This window comes from Oncorhynchus masou, chromosome 10 (genome assembly GCF_036934945.1).
Source record: "Oncorhynchus masou masou isolate Uvic2021 chromosome 10, UVic_Omas_1.1, whole genome shotgun sequence".
Classification (NCBI taxonomy): Eukaryota; Metazoa; Chordata; class Actinopteri; order Salmoniformes; family Salmonidae; genus Oncorhynchus; species Oncorhynchus masou.
Window position 1 is genome coordinate 40,085,854 of NC_088221.1, and position 19,805 is coordinate 40,105,658.

General features: G+C 46.4%; 1 protein-coding gene across 1 annotated transcript in view; it reads right to left on the minus strand.

The window, feature by feature from the left end:
* LOC135547625 (potassium voltage-gated channel subfamily H member 3-like) overlaps positions 1-19,805 on the minus strand; it is a 194,934-nt gene that overhangs the window by 57,981 nt on the left and 117,148 nt on the right. Inside the window, exons 6-8 of the mRNA XM_064976793.1 lie at positions 19,238-19,493; positions 16,989-17,146; positions 16,486-16,690 (exon numbers count right to left, since the gene is read on the minus strand). Of these exons, the coding sequence (XP_064832865.1) occupies positions 16,486-16,690; positions 16,989-17,146; positions 19,238-19,493 (619 nt within the window). The remainder of the gene's footprint in view (positions 1-16,485; positions 16,691-16,988; positions 17,147-19,237; positions 19,494-19,805) is intronic.

The window sequence follows — 19,805 nt, forward strand, 5'->3', positions numbered from 1 at the left end:
AGATCTGTCTTCACAGCAGTCAAAACAACAGGAAGAGATCAGTCAAAACAACAGGAAGATATCAGTCTTCACAGCAGTCAAAACAACAGGAAGAGATCCATCTTCACAGCAGTCAAAACAACAGGAAGAGATCCGTCTTCACAGCAGTCAAAACAACAGGAAGAGATCCATCTTCACAGCAGTCAAAACAACAGGAAGAGATCCATCTTCACAGCAGTCAAAACAACAGGAAGAGATCAGTCTTCACAGCAGTCAAAACAACAGGAAGAGATCTGTCTTCACAGCAGTCAAAACAACAGGAGTAGATCAGTCTTCACAGCAGTCAAAACAACAGGAAGAGAGCCGTCTTCACAGCAGTCAAAACAACAGGAAGAGATCCATCTTCACAGCAGTCAAAACAACAGGAAGAGATCAGTCTTCACAACAGTCAAAACAACAGGAAGAGAGCCGTCTTCACAGCAGTCAAAACAACAGGAAGAGAGGGAGAGGACGATGAGGAAGAGAGAAAGAGGGGGATGAGGAAGATGCGGATGAGGAGGAGAGAGGAAAGAGGATGATGAGGAGGAGGAAAAGAGAGAAAGAGGAGGATGAGGAAGAGAGAGAGAGGAGGATGAGGAAGAGAGAGAAAGAGGATGATGAGGAAGAGAGAGGAAGAGGATGATGAGGAAGAGAGAGAAAGAAGAGGATGAGGAAGAGAGAGAAAGACAGATGGGGAGTAAGAGAATGCTAGATGAGGAAAACAAGGTATAGGAAAACAGGTCTCACTATGAAGTGCTGACAGAGAGAAAGTTAGAAACCACACACACACACGCGCGAACACGCACGCGCCAGTGAGTTCTCACTGTTGGAAATTCTCTACCCACTGGTCAAAAGTAGTGCATTATAGAGGAATAGGGTGCCATTTGGGACACAGATAGACTAGTCAGGGACCCCTTTTATGCTGCATTCACCTTAGTCAATGCTCCTGTAGTCCTATTGTAAATGCTATATCCAAGGTCTCACATACACTTAGACTTGCTGGGAACATTTTCAGCAACAATGTTTACTTTCCAAGAAATACCTATTCGCTTTTTCATAATACAACATAACAGTATAATTGAGGCAGCAGGCTCACTCTAGCCCTTTATTCTACCCCCTCTTCCCTCTCTCTCTCCATTGCCTGTGTATTGTCTGGTTCAGTGGAGACTGCACTACAGGGTTCTGCAGTAGTCTGCTGGATAGTTGGCCATTTGTTAGAGTGTACTGTGGCTGTGCCAGCATGGGAGAGCAGGGAGCTGTACTGTGGCTGTGCCAGCATGGGAGAGCAGGGAGCTGTACTGTGGCTGTGCCAGCATGGGAGAGCAGGGAGCTGTACTGTGGCTGTGCCAGCATGGGAGAGCTGCAACAAACACTCAAACTGGACAGTTTTATCTCAATCTCTTCATTCAAAGACTCAATCATGGACACTTACTGCATTGCATGATGTATTATTGTCTCTACCTTCTTTCCCTGCATGCTGTTGTCTGTGCCCAACAATGTTTGCACCCTGTTTTGTGCTGCTACCATGTTGTGCTGCTGCCATGTTGTGTTGATTCCATGTTGTTGTCATGTTGTGTTGCTACCATGCTGTGTTGTCATGTGTTGCTGCCTTGCGCTCTCTCTTTATGTAGTGTTGTGTTGTCTCTCATGTCGTGATGTGTGTTTTGTCCTGTATTTATATTACATTTATTTGTATTTTTAATCTCAGTCCCCGTCCCCACAGGAGGCCTTTTGCCTTCTGGTAGACCGTCATTGTAAATAAGAACTTTTCTTAACTGACTTGCCTAGTTAAAGTTTAAATAAAATGAAAGGAGCAGGGAACAGATGGCTGATATTCAACTATCTAGAACCTAAAACGGTTCTCCGGCTCCCTCCATAGGAGAACATTTTGAAGACCCCTTTTTGGTTCCAAGTAGAATCTTTTTGGGTTTCATGTAAAACCATTTCCACAGAGGGTTCTACATGGAACCCTAAAGACCAAAAAGGGTTCTCCTATGGGGACAGCCCGAGAACCTTTTTCATTAAGAGTGTAGGAGCTGCTCCCTGGACTTGAATTGGTGATGTGACTGCAGACATTCACAGGACAACCCTACAGTACCTGGAGACGCATGCACACACACACACACACACACACACACACACACACACACACACACACACACACACACACACACACACACACACACACACACACACACACACACACACACACACACACACACACACACACACGCCTGTAAAATATCTGATGACATGTTGTTTTGTGAGCTTCTGGTGCTGTTGATGTGTTTTGGTCTGTAAACACTGCTGACCTTTAATAACAAAACATTGAAGACCTCAGGCTTCTGAGACCTGTGTGTTTCTGTGTGTCTGTTTTGGAAATGGACAATTTGCTATTACAGTCAATGCTATAATGCAGGGTAGCCTAGTGGTTAGAGCGTTGGACTAGTAACTGGAAGGTTGCAAGTTCAAACCCCTGAGCTGACAAGGTACAAATCTGTCGTTCTGCCCCTGAACAGGCAGTTAACCCACTGTTCCTAGGCCGTCATTGAAAATAAGAATTTGTTCTTAAAAAAAAAAAAAAAAAAGTCTCTCAACTCTATACTGACATGTGACAAGGCCTAACCAATCTGTTATCATCTGAATTAGTAGAAGGTCATTCTGACCTTGTATCAGCGTTTAAAGGGCACCCTTATCCCTCATTCCAACAAACTACATTTGACAGCTCAAAAAGAGGGAAGGGCGGCAGAGTAGCCTAGTGGTTAGAGCGTTGGACTAGTAACCGGAAGGTTGCAAGTTCAAACTCCCGAGCTGACAAGGTACAAATCTGTCGTTCTGCCCCTGAACAGGCAGTTAACCCACTGTTCCTAAGCCGTCATTGAAAATAAGAATTTGTTCTTAACTGACTTGCCTGGTTAAATAAAGGTAAATAAAAATGGCTGTGGCTGCCACCACAAACAAATCCAAGACCTGCCAATTAAATCCAAGACCTGCCAATTAAATCCAAGACCTGCCAATCAAGCCTTGACTTAACTTCGACCAATCAGTAACAGCGACCAATCAGGAATGGCTGTGGGTACCCTCAAAATCAAATCCTAAACTTTAGCACACAAACTGATCCACCAATCAAGCCTTGAATAGGCACAATGAACCAGTTGAGTTGATGGGGATGGAGTTGTGGGGCTTATTGGCCTGGCTGGGCTGAAGATAGGCAGCAGGCTGTAACACTCTGGGGTATACTGGTTCTAGAAAGGCACTGTCAGCATCCCTCTGGGCATAAGTGTCCCTGCTCTACGATCAGGTACCCCCTGAAGGTACTCCTACTGCCCATAAATACTGACCCCTGAGCCATGTAATATAGACTGTGGGTCAGACTGGCCAGACTCTAGTGGTCTCTTGTCCTCTTCATTCCAGTGGCAGCTCCACAAAGTGACTGACCCCTGAGCCATGTAATATAGACTGTGGGTCAGACTGCACAGACTCTAGCGGTCTCTTGTCCTCTTCATTCCAGTGGCAGCTCCACAAAGTGACTGACCCCTGAGCCATGTAATATAGACTGTGGGTGGGACTGGACAGACTCTAGTGGTCTCTTGTCCTCTTCATTCCAGTGGCAGCTCCACAAAGTGACTGACCTCTGAGCCATGTAATATAGACTGTGGGTCAGACTGGACAGACTCTAGCGGTCTCTTGTCCTCTTCATTCCAGTGGCAGCTCCACAAAGTGACTGACCCCTGAGCCATGTAATATAGACTGTGGGTCAGACTGGACAGACTCTAGCGGTCTCTTGTCCTCTTCATTCCAGTGGCAGCTCCACAAAGTGACTGACCCCTGAGCCATGTAATATAGACTGTGGGTCAGACTGGACAGACTCTAGCGGTCTCTTGTCCTCTTCATTCCAGTGGCAGCTCCACAAAGTGACTGACCCCTGAGCCATGTAATATAGACTGTGGGTCAGACTGGACAGACTCTAGCGGTCTCTTGTCCTCTTCATTCCAGTGGCAGCTCCACAAAGTGACTGACCCCTGAGCCATGTAATATAGACTGTGGGTCAGACTGGACAGACTCTAGCGGTCTCTTGTCCTCTTCATTCCAGTGGCAGCTCCACAAAGTGACTGAGCCGTATTGTAGTTCAGGTAGTTAATGTCTCAGGTGATTGGCTGTGACGATAGAGCCGGGGCTCTGCTTGGTTCAGTTCAATATGACACACACACACACACGTGGTAACTGACGTGAAGTGACACGCTGTTCAGAGCCCGATGTGTGTGTGTGTATGTGTGTACGTGTGGTTATACATGTTTTTCCATGCAGTATTTTAATCAACATGTGACTGAGACAGGGTGCTTGTGTGAAAGGTTGGTGTGTGAATATTTAAATGAGTGTGTCTGTTCTCTGTCAGATTATTTGTGGGGGTGTTCAGGCTGGAAAGCAGCAGTAATGTGACAGAACTAAAGCCTCTTTCAGGCACGTTCTCTCATTTGTCTAGCAGAGCTCAGTCTGAGATATGAAACACTGGGCTTAACACACACAACTAATCACATCGCTCACCTGACTTTTTCCATCTGCCACCCCCTTCTCTCTCTCGGTCTGTCTCTCTCTTTCTCTCTCTCGCTCTGTCTGTCTGTCTGTCAATTCAATTAAATTCAAGGGGCTTTATTGGCATGGGAAACATATGTTAACATTGCCCAAGCATGTGAAGTAGATAATATACAAAAGTGAAATAAACAATAACAATGAACAGTAAACATTACACTCACAGAAGTTCCAAAAGAATCAAGACACTACAAATGTCATATTATATATATACAGTGTTGAAACGATGTACAAATAATTAAAGTACAAAAGGGAAAGTAAATAAGCATAAATATGGGTTGTATTTACAATGGTGTTTGTTCTTCACTGGTTGACCTTTTCTTGTGGCAACAAGTCACACATCTTGCTGCTGTGATGGCACACTATGGAATTTCACCCAGTAGATATGGGAGTTTATCAAAATTTGGTTTGTTTTCTAACTGTTTGTGGATTTGTGTAATCTGAGGGAAATATGTGTCTCTAATATGGTCATACATTTGGCAGGAGGTTAGGAAGTGCAGCTCAGTTTCCACCTAATTTTCTGGGCAGTGTGCTTATAGCCTGTCTTCTCTTGAGAGCCAGGTCTGTCTTTCTCAATAGCAAGGCTATACTCACTGACTCTGTACATAGTCAAAGCTTTCCTTAAGTTTGGGTCAGTCACAGTGGTCAGGTATTCTGCCACTGTGCACTCTCTGTTTAGGGCCAAATAGCGTTGTAGTTTGCTCTGTTATTTTGTTAATTCTTTACAATGTTGCAGGAAATTATCTTTTTGTTTTCTCATGATTTGGTTGGGTCTAATTGTCTTGCTGTCCTGGGGCTCTGTGGGGTGCGTTTGGGAACAAAGCCCCAGCACCAGCTTGCTTAGGGGACTCTTCTCCAGGTTCATCTCTCTGTAGGCGATGGCTTTGTTATGGAAGGTTTGGGAATCGCTTCCTTTTAGGTGGTTGTAGAATTTAACGGCTCTTTTCTGGATTTTGATAATTAGCGGTTATCAGCCTAAGTCTGCTCTGCATGCCTTATTTGGTGTTCTACGTTGTACACGGAGGATATTTTTGCAGAGCACTACATGCAGAGTCTCCATTTGGTGTTTGTCCCATGTTGTGGGACACTGCACCTGTACACAGCCCATCTGTAAATAGCCCATCCAACTACCTCATCCCCAAATTCTTATTTGACTTTTGCACCCCAGTATTTCCACTCCAGTGTCAATAATACATTGTAATTATTTTGCCACTATGGCCTATTTACCTTACCTCCCTAATCTTACTACATTTGCACACACTGTATATAGAGTTTTCTATTGTGTTATTGACTGTACGTCTGTTTATCTCATGTGTAACTCTGTGTTGTTGTTTTTGTTACACTGCTTTGCTTTATCTTGGCCAGGTTGCAGTTGTAAATGAGAACTTTTCTCAACTGGCCTACCGGTTAAATGTTTTTTTTTTATGTTGAATTCTTGGTTGGTGAGCGGATCCCAGACCTCACAACCATAAAGGGCAATGGGTTCTATAACTGATTCAATTATTTTTAGCCAGATCCTAATTGGTATGTTGAATTTTGTTCCTTTTGATGGCATAGAAGACCCTTCTTGCCTTGTCTCTCAGATCGTTCACAGCTTTGTGGAAGTTACCTGTGGCACTGATGTTTAGGCCAAGGTATGTATAGGTTTTTGTGTGCTCGAGGGCAACAGTGTCTAGATGGAATTTGTATTTGTGGTCCTGGCGACTGGATCTTTTTTGGAACACCGTTATTTTGGTCTTACTGACATTTACTGTCAGGGCCCAGGTCTGACAGAATCTGTGCAGAAGATCTAGGTGCTGCTGTAGGCCCTCCATGGTTGGTGACAGAAGCACCAGATCATCAACAAACAGTAGACATTTGACTTCAGATTCTAGTAGGGTAAGGCCAGGTTCTGCAGACTTTTCTAGTGCCCTCGCCAATTTGTTGATATATTTTTTGAAGAGGGTGAGGCTTAAGCTGCATCCCTGTCTCACCCCACTGCCCTGTGGGAAGAAATGTGTGTTTTTTGCCTATTTAAACTGTACACTTGTTGTTTGTGTACATGGATTTTATAATGTTGTATGTTTTTCCCCCAACACCACTTTCCATCAATTTGTATAGCAGACCCTCATGCCAAATTGAGTGAAAGTTTATTTTTTAAATAAACAAAAAATTAGAACTTTGCCTTTAAAAAAAAAAAGATCAATTAGGGTGTGCAAGGTGAACACGTGGTCTGTCGTACGATAATATGGTAAAAAGCCAATTTGACATTTGCTCAGTACATTGTTTTCACTGAGGAAATGTACGAGTCTGCTGTTAATGATAATGCAGAGGATTTTCCCAAGGTTGCTGTTGACGCATATCCCACGGTAGTCATTGGGGTCAAATTTGTCTTAACTTTTGTGGATTCTTTGTTATAGAGCCAAAAAGATTGGAGAAGTGGTTTACCCATACATCTCCATATTGGATAGATAATTATTTGTGTTGTTATTTGTTTAGTGTTTTCCAATTTTCCCAGAAGAGGTTAGAGTATGGATTCTTCAATTACATTGAGCTGATTTCTGACGTGCTGTTCCTTCTTTTTGTATTTCTGTATTGTTTTAGTGATTCACCTTAGTGAAGGCGTAGAATCAGGTTTTCCGGGTGTCAATGCTTTCGGTTGGACAGGTTTCTCAATTTCTTTCTTAGATTTTTGCATTCTTCATCAAACCATTTGTCATTGTTGTTCATTTTCTTCGGTTTTCTATTTGAGAATTTTTAGATTTGATAGGGAAGCTGAGAGGTTAAATATACTGTTAAGATTTTCTACTGACAAGTTTACACCTTCACTATTACAGTGGAATGTGTTGTCCAGGAAGTTGTCTAAAAGGGATTGAATTTGGTGTTGCCTAATTGTTTTTTGGTAGGTTTCCAAACTACATTCCTTCCATCTATAGCATTTCTAAATATTACTCAGTTCCTTTGGCCTCATGATTGACTATTGCTGTGTTCAAGTAGACTGTGATTTTGCTGTGGTCTGATAGGGGTGTCAGTGGGCTGACTGTGAACACTCTGAGAGACTCTGGGTTGAGGTCAGTGATAAAGTAGTCTACAGTACTACTGCCAAGAGATGAGCAGTAGTGTACCTACCATAGGAGTCCCCTCGAAGCCTACCATTGACCATGTACATACCCTGTACATATCCGACAGAGCTGCAGGATTGTGACCTGTTTTTGTTGGTTATGTTGTCATAGTTGTGCCTAGCGGGGCATATGTGGGAGGGAATGCTGTCACCTGCAGGCAGGTGTTTGTCCCACTGTGTGCTGAGGGTGTCAGGTTCTTGTCCGGTTGTGGCATTTAGGTCGCCACAGACTAGTACATGTCCCTTGGCCTGGAAATTATTGATTTCCCCCTCCAGGATGGAGAAGCTGTCTACATTAACGTTTGGGGATTCTAGTGGGGGGATATACCGTAGGTAGCACACAAGAGGACATTTTTCTCTGTTAAGATCATTGTTTTGATTAATTTAATGGAGTGAGTTAGGTCTGCTCTATAGCAAATTAGCATACCCGCTGAGTCCCTTCCCTGTTTCACACCTGGTAGTTTGGTGGATAGGACTACCACCTCTCTGTAACCTGGAGGTCAACCAGGGGGTCCATCTCCTCTATACCAGGTTTCTTGTAGGATGACAATGTCTGTATTTCCGATTTCTTTGGTGAAGTCCAGGTTCCTGCTCTTTAGGCCAAAGGCAGATGACCTTGGATATGACCAGGATTAGATAGTGGAGGTGTTGTCTTCCATAAAGTGTCCAATGATTTTGGTTGTGTGGTTTGGCCTCAGGCCAGTAAGTGTGAGCAGAGCCTGCTGAACACCTGGTACATGCCATTGGCTTGGGCTATTGTAAGAGTGGGGGTTGAGCCTGTTTACCCGCTCACGGCCTGGGCATATGTGTGACTTCCATGTTGAGGGCCTCTTTGTGGGGGTTGGGTACATGGGGAGGGCAAGAGGGGCCTAGGTCAATTGATATGTTGCTCCTGTGTGAAGTGTTGGGGCTGCGTTTGAGAGCGATGTGCTTTAGAGTCCGGGCGAAGGTGTGCACTGCTGCCTTGTATAGGTGGACCTGGTCAAAGAGGCTGTTCTAGTCCAGGGTGGAGTGGTGGGCACTGCTGCCTTGTATAGGTGGACCTGGTCATAGAGGCTGTTCTAGTCCAGGGTGGAGTGGTGGGCACTGCTGCCTTGTATAGGTGGACCTGGTCAAAGAGGCTGTTCTAGTCCAGGGTGGAGTGGTGGGCACTGCTGCCTTGTAGAGGTGGACCTGGTCAAAGAGGCTGTTCTAGTCCAGGGTGGAGTGGTGGGCACTGCTGCCTTGTATAGGTGGACCTGGTCATAGAGGCTGTTGTAGTCCAGGGTGGAGTGGTGGGCACTGCTGCCTTGTATAGGTGGACCTGGTCAAAGAGGCTGTTCTAGTCCAGGGTGGAGTGGTGGGCACTGCTGCCTTGTATAGGTGGACCTGGTCATAGAGGCTGTTGTAGTCCAGGGTGGAGTGGTGGGCACTGCTGCCTTGTATAGGTGGACCTGGTCAAAGAGGCTGTTCTAGTCCAGGGTGGAGTGGTGGGCACTGCTGCCTTGTATAGGTGGACCTGGTCAAAGAGGCTGTTCTAGTCCAGGGTGGAGTGGTGGGCACTGCTGCCTTGTAGAGGTGGACCTGGTCAAAGAGGCTGTTCTAGTCCAGGGTGGAGTGGTGGGCACTGCTGCCTTGTAGAGGTGGACCTGGTCAAAGAGGCTGTTCTAGTCCAGGGAGGAGTGGTGGGCACTGCTGCCTTGTAGAGGTGGACCTGGTCATAGAGGCTGTTCTAGTCCAGGGTGGAGTGGTGGGCACTGCTGCCTTGTATAGGTGGACCTGGTCATAGAGGCTGTTCTAGTCCAGGGTGGAGTGGTGGGCACTGCTGCCTTGTAGAGGTGGACCTGGTCAAAGAGGCTGTTCTAGTCCAGGGTGGAGTGGTGGGCACTGCTGCCTTGTATAGGTGGACCTGGTCATAAAGACTGTTCTAGTCCAGGGTAGAGTGGTGGGCCAGGAAAGCACTTGGTTTTGAGGCACAGTCACAGGAAATACTTGTGTTTACCTGCTGTATGGTAGCAGGGTGAAAGTCTTTTCGTGATAGCAGGGTGAAAGTCTTTTCGTGATAGCAGGGTGGAAGTCTTTTCGTGATAGCAGGGTGGAAGTCTTTTCGTGATAGCAGGGTGGAAGTCTTTTCGTGATAGCAGGGTGGAAGTAGAAGAAGTAGAAGAAGCTTTTTCAATCCCTCCCTTCAGTGCTGTGGCCACCCTTTCCTGCTGTGCTCTCAGGTCATGTGTGCCTGTGTGTATTAATATGTGGCTAGGTGAGCCTAGTTGGTCCTCAGACAGAGTTCTAGGGCGCGCTGGGTGTTTGGACACCAGAGTTTAAACACAATGCTTTGGAAAAGAAAATGGGGCTTTATTGGCATGGGAAACATATGTTAACATTGCCAAAGCAAGTGAAGTAGATAATATACAATAGTGAGATAATCAATACAAATGAACAGTAAACATTACACTCACAGAAGTTCCAAAATAATAAAGACATTACAAATGTCTATGTATATATACAGTGTTGTAACGATGTACAAATGGTTACCAGGGCTCAGTCTCTCTACCTCTCTCTCTCTCTCTGCCCCCTCCCTCTCTCTCTCTGCCCCCTCCCCTCTCTGTCTGTCTGTCTGTCTGTCTGTCTGTCTGTCTGTCTGTCTGTCTGTCTGTCTGTCTGTCTGTCTGTCTGTCTGTCTGTCTGTCTGTCTCTCTCTCTGTCTCTTTCTGTCTCTCTCTCTGCCCTGTCTCCTCTCTCTCTCTGTCTGTCTCTCTCTGTCTCTGTCTGTCTCTCTCTGTCTCTCACTCTGCCCCCTCCCTCTGTCTCTCTCTCTGTCTCTCTTTGTCTCTGTCTCTCTCTCTGCCCCCTCACTCTCTCTCTCTCGGTTTCTCTCTCTCTCTGTCTCTCTCTGTCTCCCCCTCCTTTCTGTCTGTCTGTCTGTCTCTCTGTCTCTCTCTCCACCTCTCTCATTTCCTCTCTCGCTCTCCCCCTCCTCCCCACCCTCTCTCTCTCCGCCTCTCTCATTTCCTCTCTCCCCTCTTTTCCCCCTGCCCTAACCTGGGAGAGGTTTAGTTTAATAGACCCAGAGTCTGGTGGAGGGTTTCAACCAAATGGTGAGGGGAAAGTACCAGGGCTCAGAGAGGGGTAAAGTACCAGGGCTCAGAGAGGGGTAAAGTACCAGGGCTCAGAGAGGGGTAAAGTACCAGGGCTCAGAGAGGGGTAAAGTACCAGGGCTCAGTGATGGTAAAGTACCAGGGCTCAGAGAGGGGTAAAGTACCAGGGCTCAGAGAGGGGTAAAGTACCAGGGCTCAGAGAGGGGTAAAGTACCAGGGCTCAGAGAGGGGTAAAGTACCAGGGCTCAGAGAGGGGTAAAGTACCAGGGCTCAGTGATGGTAAAGTACCAGGGCTCAGAGAGGGGTAAAGTACCAGGGCTCAGAGAGGGGTAAAGTACCAGGGCTCACTGATGGTAAAGTACCAGGGCTCAGAGAGGGGTAAAATACCAGGGCTCAGAGAGGGGTAGAGTACCAGGGCTCAGTGATGGTAAAGTACCAGGGCTCAGAGAGGGGTAAAATACCAGGGCTCAGAGAGGGGTAAAGTACCAGGGCTCAGAGAGGGGTAAAGTACCAGGGCTCAGAGAGGGGTAAAGTACCAGGGCTCAGAGAGGGGTAAAGTACCAGGGCTCAGTGATGGTAAAGTACCAGGGCTAGAGAGGGGTAAAGTACAGAGAGGGGTAAAGTACCAGGGCTCAGAGAGGGGTAAAGTACCAGGGCTCAGAGAGGGGTAAAGTACCAGGGCTCAGAGATGGTAAAGTACCAGGGCTCAGAGGGATAAAGTACCAGGGCTCAGAGAGGGGTAAAGTACCAGGGCTCAGAGAGGGGTAAAGTACCAGGGCTCAGAGAGGGGTAAAGTACCAGGGCTCACTGATGGTAAAGTACCAGGGCTCAGTGATGGTAAAGTACCAGGGCTCACTGATGGTAAAGTACCAGGGCTCAGAGAGGGGTAAAGTACCAGGGCTCACTGATGGTAAAGTACCAGGGCTCAGAGAGGGGTAAAGTACCAGGGCTCAGAGAGGGGTAAAGTACCAGGGCTCAGAGAGGGGTAAAGTACCAGGGCTCAGAGAGGGGTAAAGTACCAGGGCTCAGAGAGGGGTAAAGTACCAGGGCTCAGAGAGGGATAAAGTACCAGGGCTCAGAGAGGGGTAAAGTACCAGGGCTCAGAGAGGGATAAAGTACCAGGGCTCAGTGATGGTAAAGTACCAGGGCTCAGAGAGGGGTAAAGTACCAGGGCTCAGTGATGGTAAAGTACCAGGGCTCAGTGATGGTAAAGTACCAGGGCTCAGAGAGGGGTAAAGTACCAGGGCTCAGAGAGGGGTAAAGTACCAGGGCTCAGTGATGGTAAAGTACCAGGGCTCAGAGAGGGGTAAAGTACCAGGGCTCAGAGAGGGGTAAAGTACCAGGGCTCAGTGATGGTAAAGTACCAGGGCTCAGTGATGGTAAAGTACCAGGGCTCAGAGAGGGGTAAAGTACCAGGGCTCAGAGAGGGGTAAAGTACCAGGGCTCAGTGATGGTAAAGTACCAGGGCTCAGAGAGGGGTAAAGTACCAGGGCTCAGTGATGGTAAAGTACCAGGGCTCAGAGAGGGGTAAAGTACCAGGGCTCAGAGAGGGGTAAAGTACCAGGGCTCAGAGAGGGGTAAAGTACCAGGGCTCAGTGATGGTAAAGTACCAGGGCTCAGAGAGGGGTAAAGTACCAGGGCTCAGAGAGGGGTAAAGAGGGCTCAGAGAGGGGTAAAGTACCAGGGCTCAGAGAGGGTAAAGTACCAGGGCTCAGAGAGGGGTAAAGTACCAGGGCTCAGAGAGGGGTAAAGTACCAGGGCTCAGAGAGGGGTAAAGTACCAGGGCTCAGAGAGGGGTAAAGTACCAGGGCTCAGTGATGGTAAAGTACCAGGGCTCAGAGAGGGGTAAAGTACCAGGGCTCAGTGATGGTAAAGTACCAGGGCTCAGAGAGGGGTAAAGTACCAGGGCTCAGTGATGGTAAAGTACCAGGGCTCAGTGATGGTAAAGTACCAGGGCTCAGAGAGGGGTAAAGTACCAGGGCTCAGAGAGGGTAAAGTACCAGGGCTCAGAGAGGGTAAAGTACCAGGGCTCAGAGAGGGGTAAAGTACCAGGGCTCAGAGAGGGGTAAAGTACCAGGGCTCAGTGATGGTAAAGTACCAGGGCTCAGAGAGGGGTAAAGTACCAGGGCTCAGAGAGGGGTAAAGTACCAGGGCTCAGAGATGGTAAAGTACCAGGGCTCAGAGAGGGATAAAGTACCAGGGCTCAGAGAGTGATGGTAAAGTACCAGGGCTCAGTGATGGTAAAGTACCAGGGCTCAGAGAGGGAGTACCAGGGTAAAGTACCAGGGCTCAGTGATGGTAAAATACCAGGGCTCAGTGATGGTAAAGTACCAGGGCTCAGAGAGGGGAAAAGTACCAGGGCTCAGAGATGGTAAAATACCAGGGCTCTGTGATGGTAAAGTACCAGGGCTCAGAGAGGGGTAAAATACCAGGGCTCAGAGAGGGGTAAAGTACCAGGGCTCAGAGAGGGGTAAAGTACCAGGGCTCAGAGAGGGGTAAAGTACCAGGGCTCAGTGATGGTAAAGTACCAGGGCTCAGAGAGGGGTAAAGTACCAGGGCTCAGAGAGGGGGTAAAGTAAAGTACCAGGGCTCAGAGAGGGGTAAAGTACCAGGGCTCAGAGAGGGGTAAAGTACCAGGGCTCAGTGATGGTAGAGGGGTAAAGTACCAGGGCTCAGAGAGGGGTAAAGTACCAGGGCTCAGAGATGGTAAAGTACCAGGGCTCAGAGAGGGGTAAAGTACCAGGGCTCAGAGAGGGGTAAAGTACCAGGGCTCAGAGAGGGGTAAAGTACCAGGGCTCAGTGATGGTAAAGTACCAGGGCTCAGGGCTCAGTGATGGTAAAGTACCAGGGCTCAGAGGGGTAAAGTACCAGGGCTCAGTGATGGTAAAGTACCAGGGCTCAGTGATGGTAAAGTACCAGGGCTCAGAGAGGGGGTAAAGTACCAGGGCTCAGTGATGGTAAAGTACCAGGGCTCAGGGTAAAGTACCAGGGCTCAGTGGTAAAGTACCAGGGCTCAGAGAGGGTAAAGTACCAGGGCTCAGTGAGGGGTAAAGTACCAGGGCTCAGAGATGGTAAAGTACCAGGGCTCAGGGTAAAGTACCAGGGCTGGTAAAGTACCAGGGCTCAGAGAGGGGTAAAGTACCAGGGCTCAGAGAGGGTAAAGTACCAGGGCTCAGTGATGGTAAAGTACCAGGGCTCAGTGATGGTAAAGTACCAGGGCTCAGTGATGGTAAAGTACCAGGGCTCAGAGAGGGATAAAGTACCAGGGCTCAGAGAAGTACCAGGGCTCAGTGATGGTAAAGTACCAGGGCTCAGTGATGGTAAAGTACCAGGGCTCAGAGAGGGTAAAGTACCAGGGCTCAGAGAGGGGTAAAGTACCAGGGCTCAGTGATGGTAAAGTACCAGGGCTCAGAGAGGGGAAAAGTACCAGGGCTCAGATGGTAAAATACCAGGGCTCAGTGATGGTAAAGTACCAGGGCTCAGAGATGGTAAAGTACCAGGGCTCAGAGAGGGGTAAAGTACCAGGGCTCAGTGAGGGGTAAAGTACCAGGGCTCAGAGAGGGGTAAAATACCAGGGCTCAGAGAGGGGTAAAGTACCAGGGCTCAGAGAGGGGTAAAGTACCAGGGCTCAGAGAGGGGTAAAGTACCAGGACTCAGAGAGGGTAAAGTACCAGGGCTCAGAGAGGGGTAAAGTACCAGGGCTCAGTGATGGTAAAGTACCAGGGCTCAGAGAGGGGTAAAGTACCAGGGCTCAGAGAGGGGTAAAGTACCAGGGCTCAGTGATGGTAAGTACCAGGGCTCAGAGAGGGGTAAAGTACCAGGGCTCAGAGAGGGGTAAAGTACCAGGGTCAGTGATGGGCTCAGAGATGGTAAAGTACCAGGGCTCAGAGAGGGGTAAAGTACCAGGGCTCAGAGAGGGTAAAGTACCAGGGCTCAGAGAGGGGTAAAGTACCAGGGCTCAGAGAGGGGTAAAGTACCAGGGCTCAGAGAGGGGTAAAGTACCAGGGCTCAGAGAGGGGTAAAGTACCAGGGCTCAGAGAGGGGAAAGTACCAGGGCTCAGAGAGGGGTAAAGTACCAGGGCTCAGTGATGGTAAAGTACCAGGGCTCAGTGATGGTAAAGTACCAGGGCTCAGTGATGGTAAAGTACCAGGGCTCAGAGAGGGGTAAAGTACCAGGGCTCAGTGATGGTAAAGTACCAGGGCTCAGAGAGGGGTAAAGTACCAGGGCTCAGAGAGGGATAAAGTACCAGGGCTCAGAGAGGGGTAAAATACCAGGGCTCAGTGATGGTAAAGTACCAGGGCTCAGTGATGGTAAAGTACCAGGGCTCAGAGAGGGGAAAAGTACCAGGGCTCAGAGATGGTAAAATACCAGGGCTCAGAGAGGGGTAAAGTACCAGGGCTCAGAGAGGGGTAAAGTACCAGGGCTCAGAGATGGTAAAATACCAGGGCTCAGTGATGGTAAAGTACCAGGGCTCAGAGAGGGGAAAAGTACCAGGGCTCAGAGATGGTAAAATACCAGGGCTCAGTGATGGTAAAGTACCAGGGCTCAGTGATGGTAAAGTACCAGGGCTCAGAGAGGGGTAAAGTACCAGGGCTCAGTGATGGTAAAGTACCAGGGCTCAGAGAGGGGTAAAGTACCAGGGCTAAAGTACCAGGGCTCAGAGAGGGGTAAAGTACCAGGGCTCAGTGATGGTAAAGTACCAGGGCTCAGAGAGGGGTAAAGTACCAGGGCTCAGAGAGGGGTAAAGTACCAGGGCTCAGAGAGGGGTAAAGTACCAGGGCTCAGAGAGGGGTAAAGTACCAGGGCTCAGTGATGGTAAAGTACCAGGGCTCAGAGAGGGGTAAAGTACCAGGGCTCAGAGAGGGGTAAAGTACCAGGGCTCAGTGATGGTAAAGTACCAGGGCTCAGAGAGGGGTAAAGTACCAGGGCTCAGAGAGGGGTAAAGTACCAGGGCTCAGAGAGGGGTAAAGTACCAGGGCTCAGAGAGGGGTAAAGTACCAGGGCTCAGTGATGGTAAAGTACCAGGGCTCAGAGAGGGGTAAAGTACCAGGGCTCAGTGATGGTAAAGTACCAGGGCTCAGAGAGGGGTAAAGTACCAGGGCTCAGAGAGGGGTAAAGTACCAGGGCTCAGTGATGGTAAAGTACCAGGGCTCAGTGATGGTAAAGTACCAGGGCTCAGTGATGGTAAAGTACCAGGGCTCAGAGAGGGGTAAAGTACCAGGGCTCAGTGATGGTAAAGTACCAGGGCTCAGTGAGGGTAAAGTACCAGGGCTCAGAGAGGGGAAAGTATGACTGCTCTTTGCTGATAAAATCTCAGGCTAAAATTATTTGGTACATCATTTTACAACAGCCAGACACTTATTAGAAGTCCTGACTTGAATGCAGTTGCATCATGATTACAGTCATTGAACAAAATGTCGAGTAGAACCCATGTGTTCTTTTCATTCATATTTTATTTAACGTCACTTTAAGGCATGTCACTTTAAGGCATGTCACTTTAAGGCATGTCACTTTAAGGCATGTCACTTTAACAATCATAATCTGATTTGCGAGACCAATCCTAGCCTAGCAACAGCATCACAAGCATCCATGAGAATAACATACAAAACGACTGAATGCTTGTGAAGCTGCTTCTTGGCTCCCTTGAGAAAAACAGATGACAATCTCAATGTGACATGCAGACATGGCGGTTCACTGACCCATGTCCCAGGAGTTGGGGCTGTTTTCGATCTCTCTGCGTCCGATGAAGTACCAGACGCAGGCCATCCAGTGGGCCAGCAGGGCGAACATGGACATGAGCAGGGTGAGGACCACGGCACTGTACTGGGAGTAGCGCTCCAGCTTCTGGAGCAGCCTCAGCAGGCGCAGCAACCGCACTGTCTTCAGCAGGTGGACCCCAAAGTACTACAGAAACACACACACAGACATCAATTATGAGCTCCGTCGCAGCGTTTGATGAATCCTGACATTTTAGGTATCATTCCTACATTTCAGAGATCCTTTGTAGCGTGATGTACTACAGTACCCATAATGCCTTGTGTAACATATCTGGATTGATCTTAGTAGGGACAGTTCCAAAGCTAATATGGTGTCCGTTTCCTTAACATTCCATCCCTCACACCACTACACCAACCCCAGAGACACTGTTCATCTTTACTTCTGTCATGTTGTCCTGTAACCAGTCCCACACAGAGACACTCACCACACTGACGTTAAACGCATAGAGCAGGTCAAAGGGCAATGCAGCGATGAGGTCAACAAACAGCCAGGTGGTGACGTAGTGCACACTGATGGAACGAGCGTCGTACACCACCTGGCCCGATGTGCTCACAAAGGTCGTCCGGAAGTTCAACGCGATATCTGTAGAATGACAGATAGGATTGTACATTAATATATCCTATCTCATTACGAGTAGCATTGTTGATATATAAGTGCACTGCTGTACATGGATAGAGGCTATTATTTGACGATATCACCACCGGTCACATCATTGACTAGAGATGCATCATTAACACTGCAGTTAGTTCACTTTTATGATGTCCATCTGTCTGCCTTTAGAGTGAGAGAGAGAGAAAGAGAGACAGTGAGAGAGAGAGAGAGAGAGAGAGAGAGAGAGAGAGAGAGACAATGAGAGACAGAGAGAGAGAGAGAGAGAGAGAGAGAGACAATGAGAGACAGAGAGAGACAGAGAGAGAGAGAGAGAGAGAGAGACCGAGAGAGAGAGAGAGAGAGAGAGAGAGAGAGTGAGAGAGAGAGAGTGAGAGAGAGAGAGAGAAAAAGAGACAGTGAGAGAGACAGAGACAGAGAGAGAGAGAGACAATGAGATATACAGAGAGAGAGACAGAGAGAGAGAGAGAGAGAGAGAGACAATGAGATATACAGAGAGAGAGAGAGAGAGAGAGAGAGAGAGAGAGAGAGAGAGAGAGAGACAATGAGAAACAGAGAGAGAAACGGTGGGCAGAGTTTCCATCAGGGGCCAGTAATACAATGACGAACAAATAAGTGTTCATTACAATTAACTATTCATTTAATTAGATGACTGTATGTATTCTCCCACAATGAACATACTAAGTACCTGGAGAAAATGTAATTAGTGTTGTGTAGAAGGAGGAAGTTCTCTAGCCATATGTACTATGCCAATCCGTTGACAGAGGATGTAAATCATAGAGATTGTCATTAGGAAGTGTACGTATGGGGGTCTTTAAATAGGGACATGCAGTCATGTTGCATCATGTCAGAATAGTGTTGGAATAATGTTATACTAATATATGCAATAGATAACGTTAGACAATGTGGAAGCAATGTTAGAAGAACGTTAATATTAGAATAATGTTAGAATGACATTAGAATAATGTTAGAATAACATTAGAATAATGTTAGAATAACATTAGAATAATGTTAGAATAACATCAGAATAATGTTAGAATAACGTTAGAATAATGTTAGAATAATGTTAGAATAATGTTATAATAACATCAGAATAATGTTAGAGTAATGTTAGAATAACATCAGAATAATGTTATAATAATGTTAGAATAACATTAGAATAATGTTAGAATAATGTTAGAATAACATTAGAATAATGTTAGAATAATGTTAGAATAACATCAGAATAACATTAGAATAATGTTAGAATAATGTTAGAATAACATCAGAATAACATTAGAATAATGTTAGAATAACATCAGAATAATGTTAGAATAACATCAGAATAACATCAGAATAATGTTAGAATAACATCAGAATAACATCAGAATAATGTTAGAATAACATCAGAATAATGTTAGAATAACATCAGAATAATGGTAGAATAACATCAGAATAATGTTAGAATAACATCAGAATAATGGTAGAATAACATCAGAATAACATTAGAATAATGTTAGAATAACATCAGAATAATGTTAGAATAACATCAGAATAATGTTAGAATAACATCAGAATAACATCAGAATAATGTTAGAATAACATCAGAATAATGTTAGAATAACATCAGAATAACATTAGAATAATGTTAGAATAACATCAGAATAATGTTAGAATAACATCAGAATAACATCAGAATAATGTTAGAATAACATCAGAATAATGTTAGAATAATGTTAGAATAACATTAGAAATTTGTTAGAATAACATCAGAATAATGGTAGAATAACATCAGAATAATGGTAGAATAACATCAGAATAATGTTAGAATAACATCAGAATAACATCAGAATAATGTTAGAATAACATCAGAATAATGTTAGAATAACATCAGAATAATGTTAGAATAACATTAGAATAATGTTAGAATAACGTTAGAATAACATTAGAATAATGTTAGAATAACATCAGAATAATGTTAGAATAACATCAGAATAATGTTAGAATAACATCAGAATAATGTTAGAATAACATCAGAATAATGGTAGAATAACATTAGAATAATGTTAGCCCTCTTCTCCTTACCCAGCATAAACAGGATCTCCACCAGGATGTCACTCACACTGGGGGGGCTGCGGGGGGCGGAGCTTCCTTCGTCCCGTCCCCCCACCACAGTGAAACACACATTATAGGGCACTGTGACTGCGACATAGAAGGTAGCCAACAGGATTAGCCAATCCCAGCCAGCCTTGAAGGTCCCGTAGTGGAGCAAGATGAATCGGGATTTCTGAATGGCTGCCACCTTGTACTCTGGGATGGGCGGATTGTCCCCAAACATGTTCTGGAGGGGTGAGAAGAGAGAGACACGTCAACAACATGTTCTGGAGGGGTGAGAAGAGAGAGACACGTCAACAACATGTTCTGGAGGGGTGAGGAGAGAGAGACACGTCAACAACATGTTCTGGAGGGGTGAGGAGAGAGAGACACGTCAACAACATGTTCTGGAGGGGTGGGGAGAGACACGTCAACAACATGTTCTGGAGAGAGAGACAGACACGTCAACAACATGTTCTGGAGGGGTGAGGAGAGAGAGACACGTCAACAACATGTTCTGGAGGGGTGAGGAGAGAGAGACACGTCAACAACATGTTCT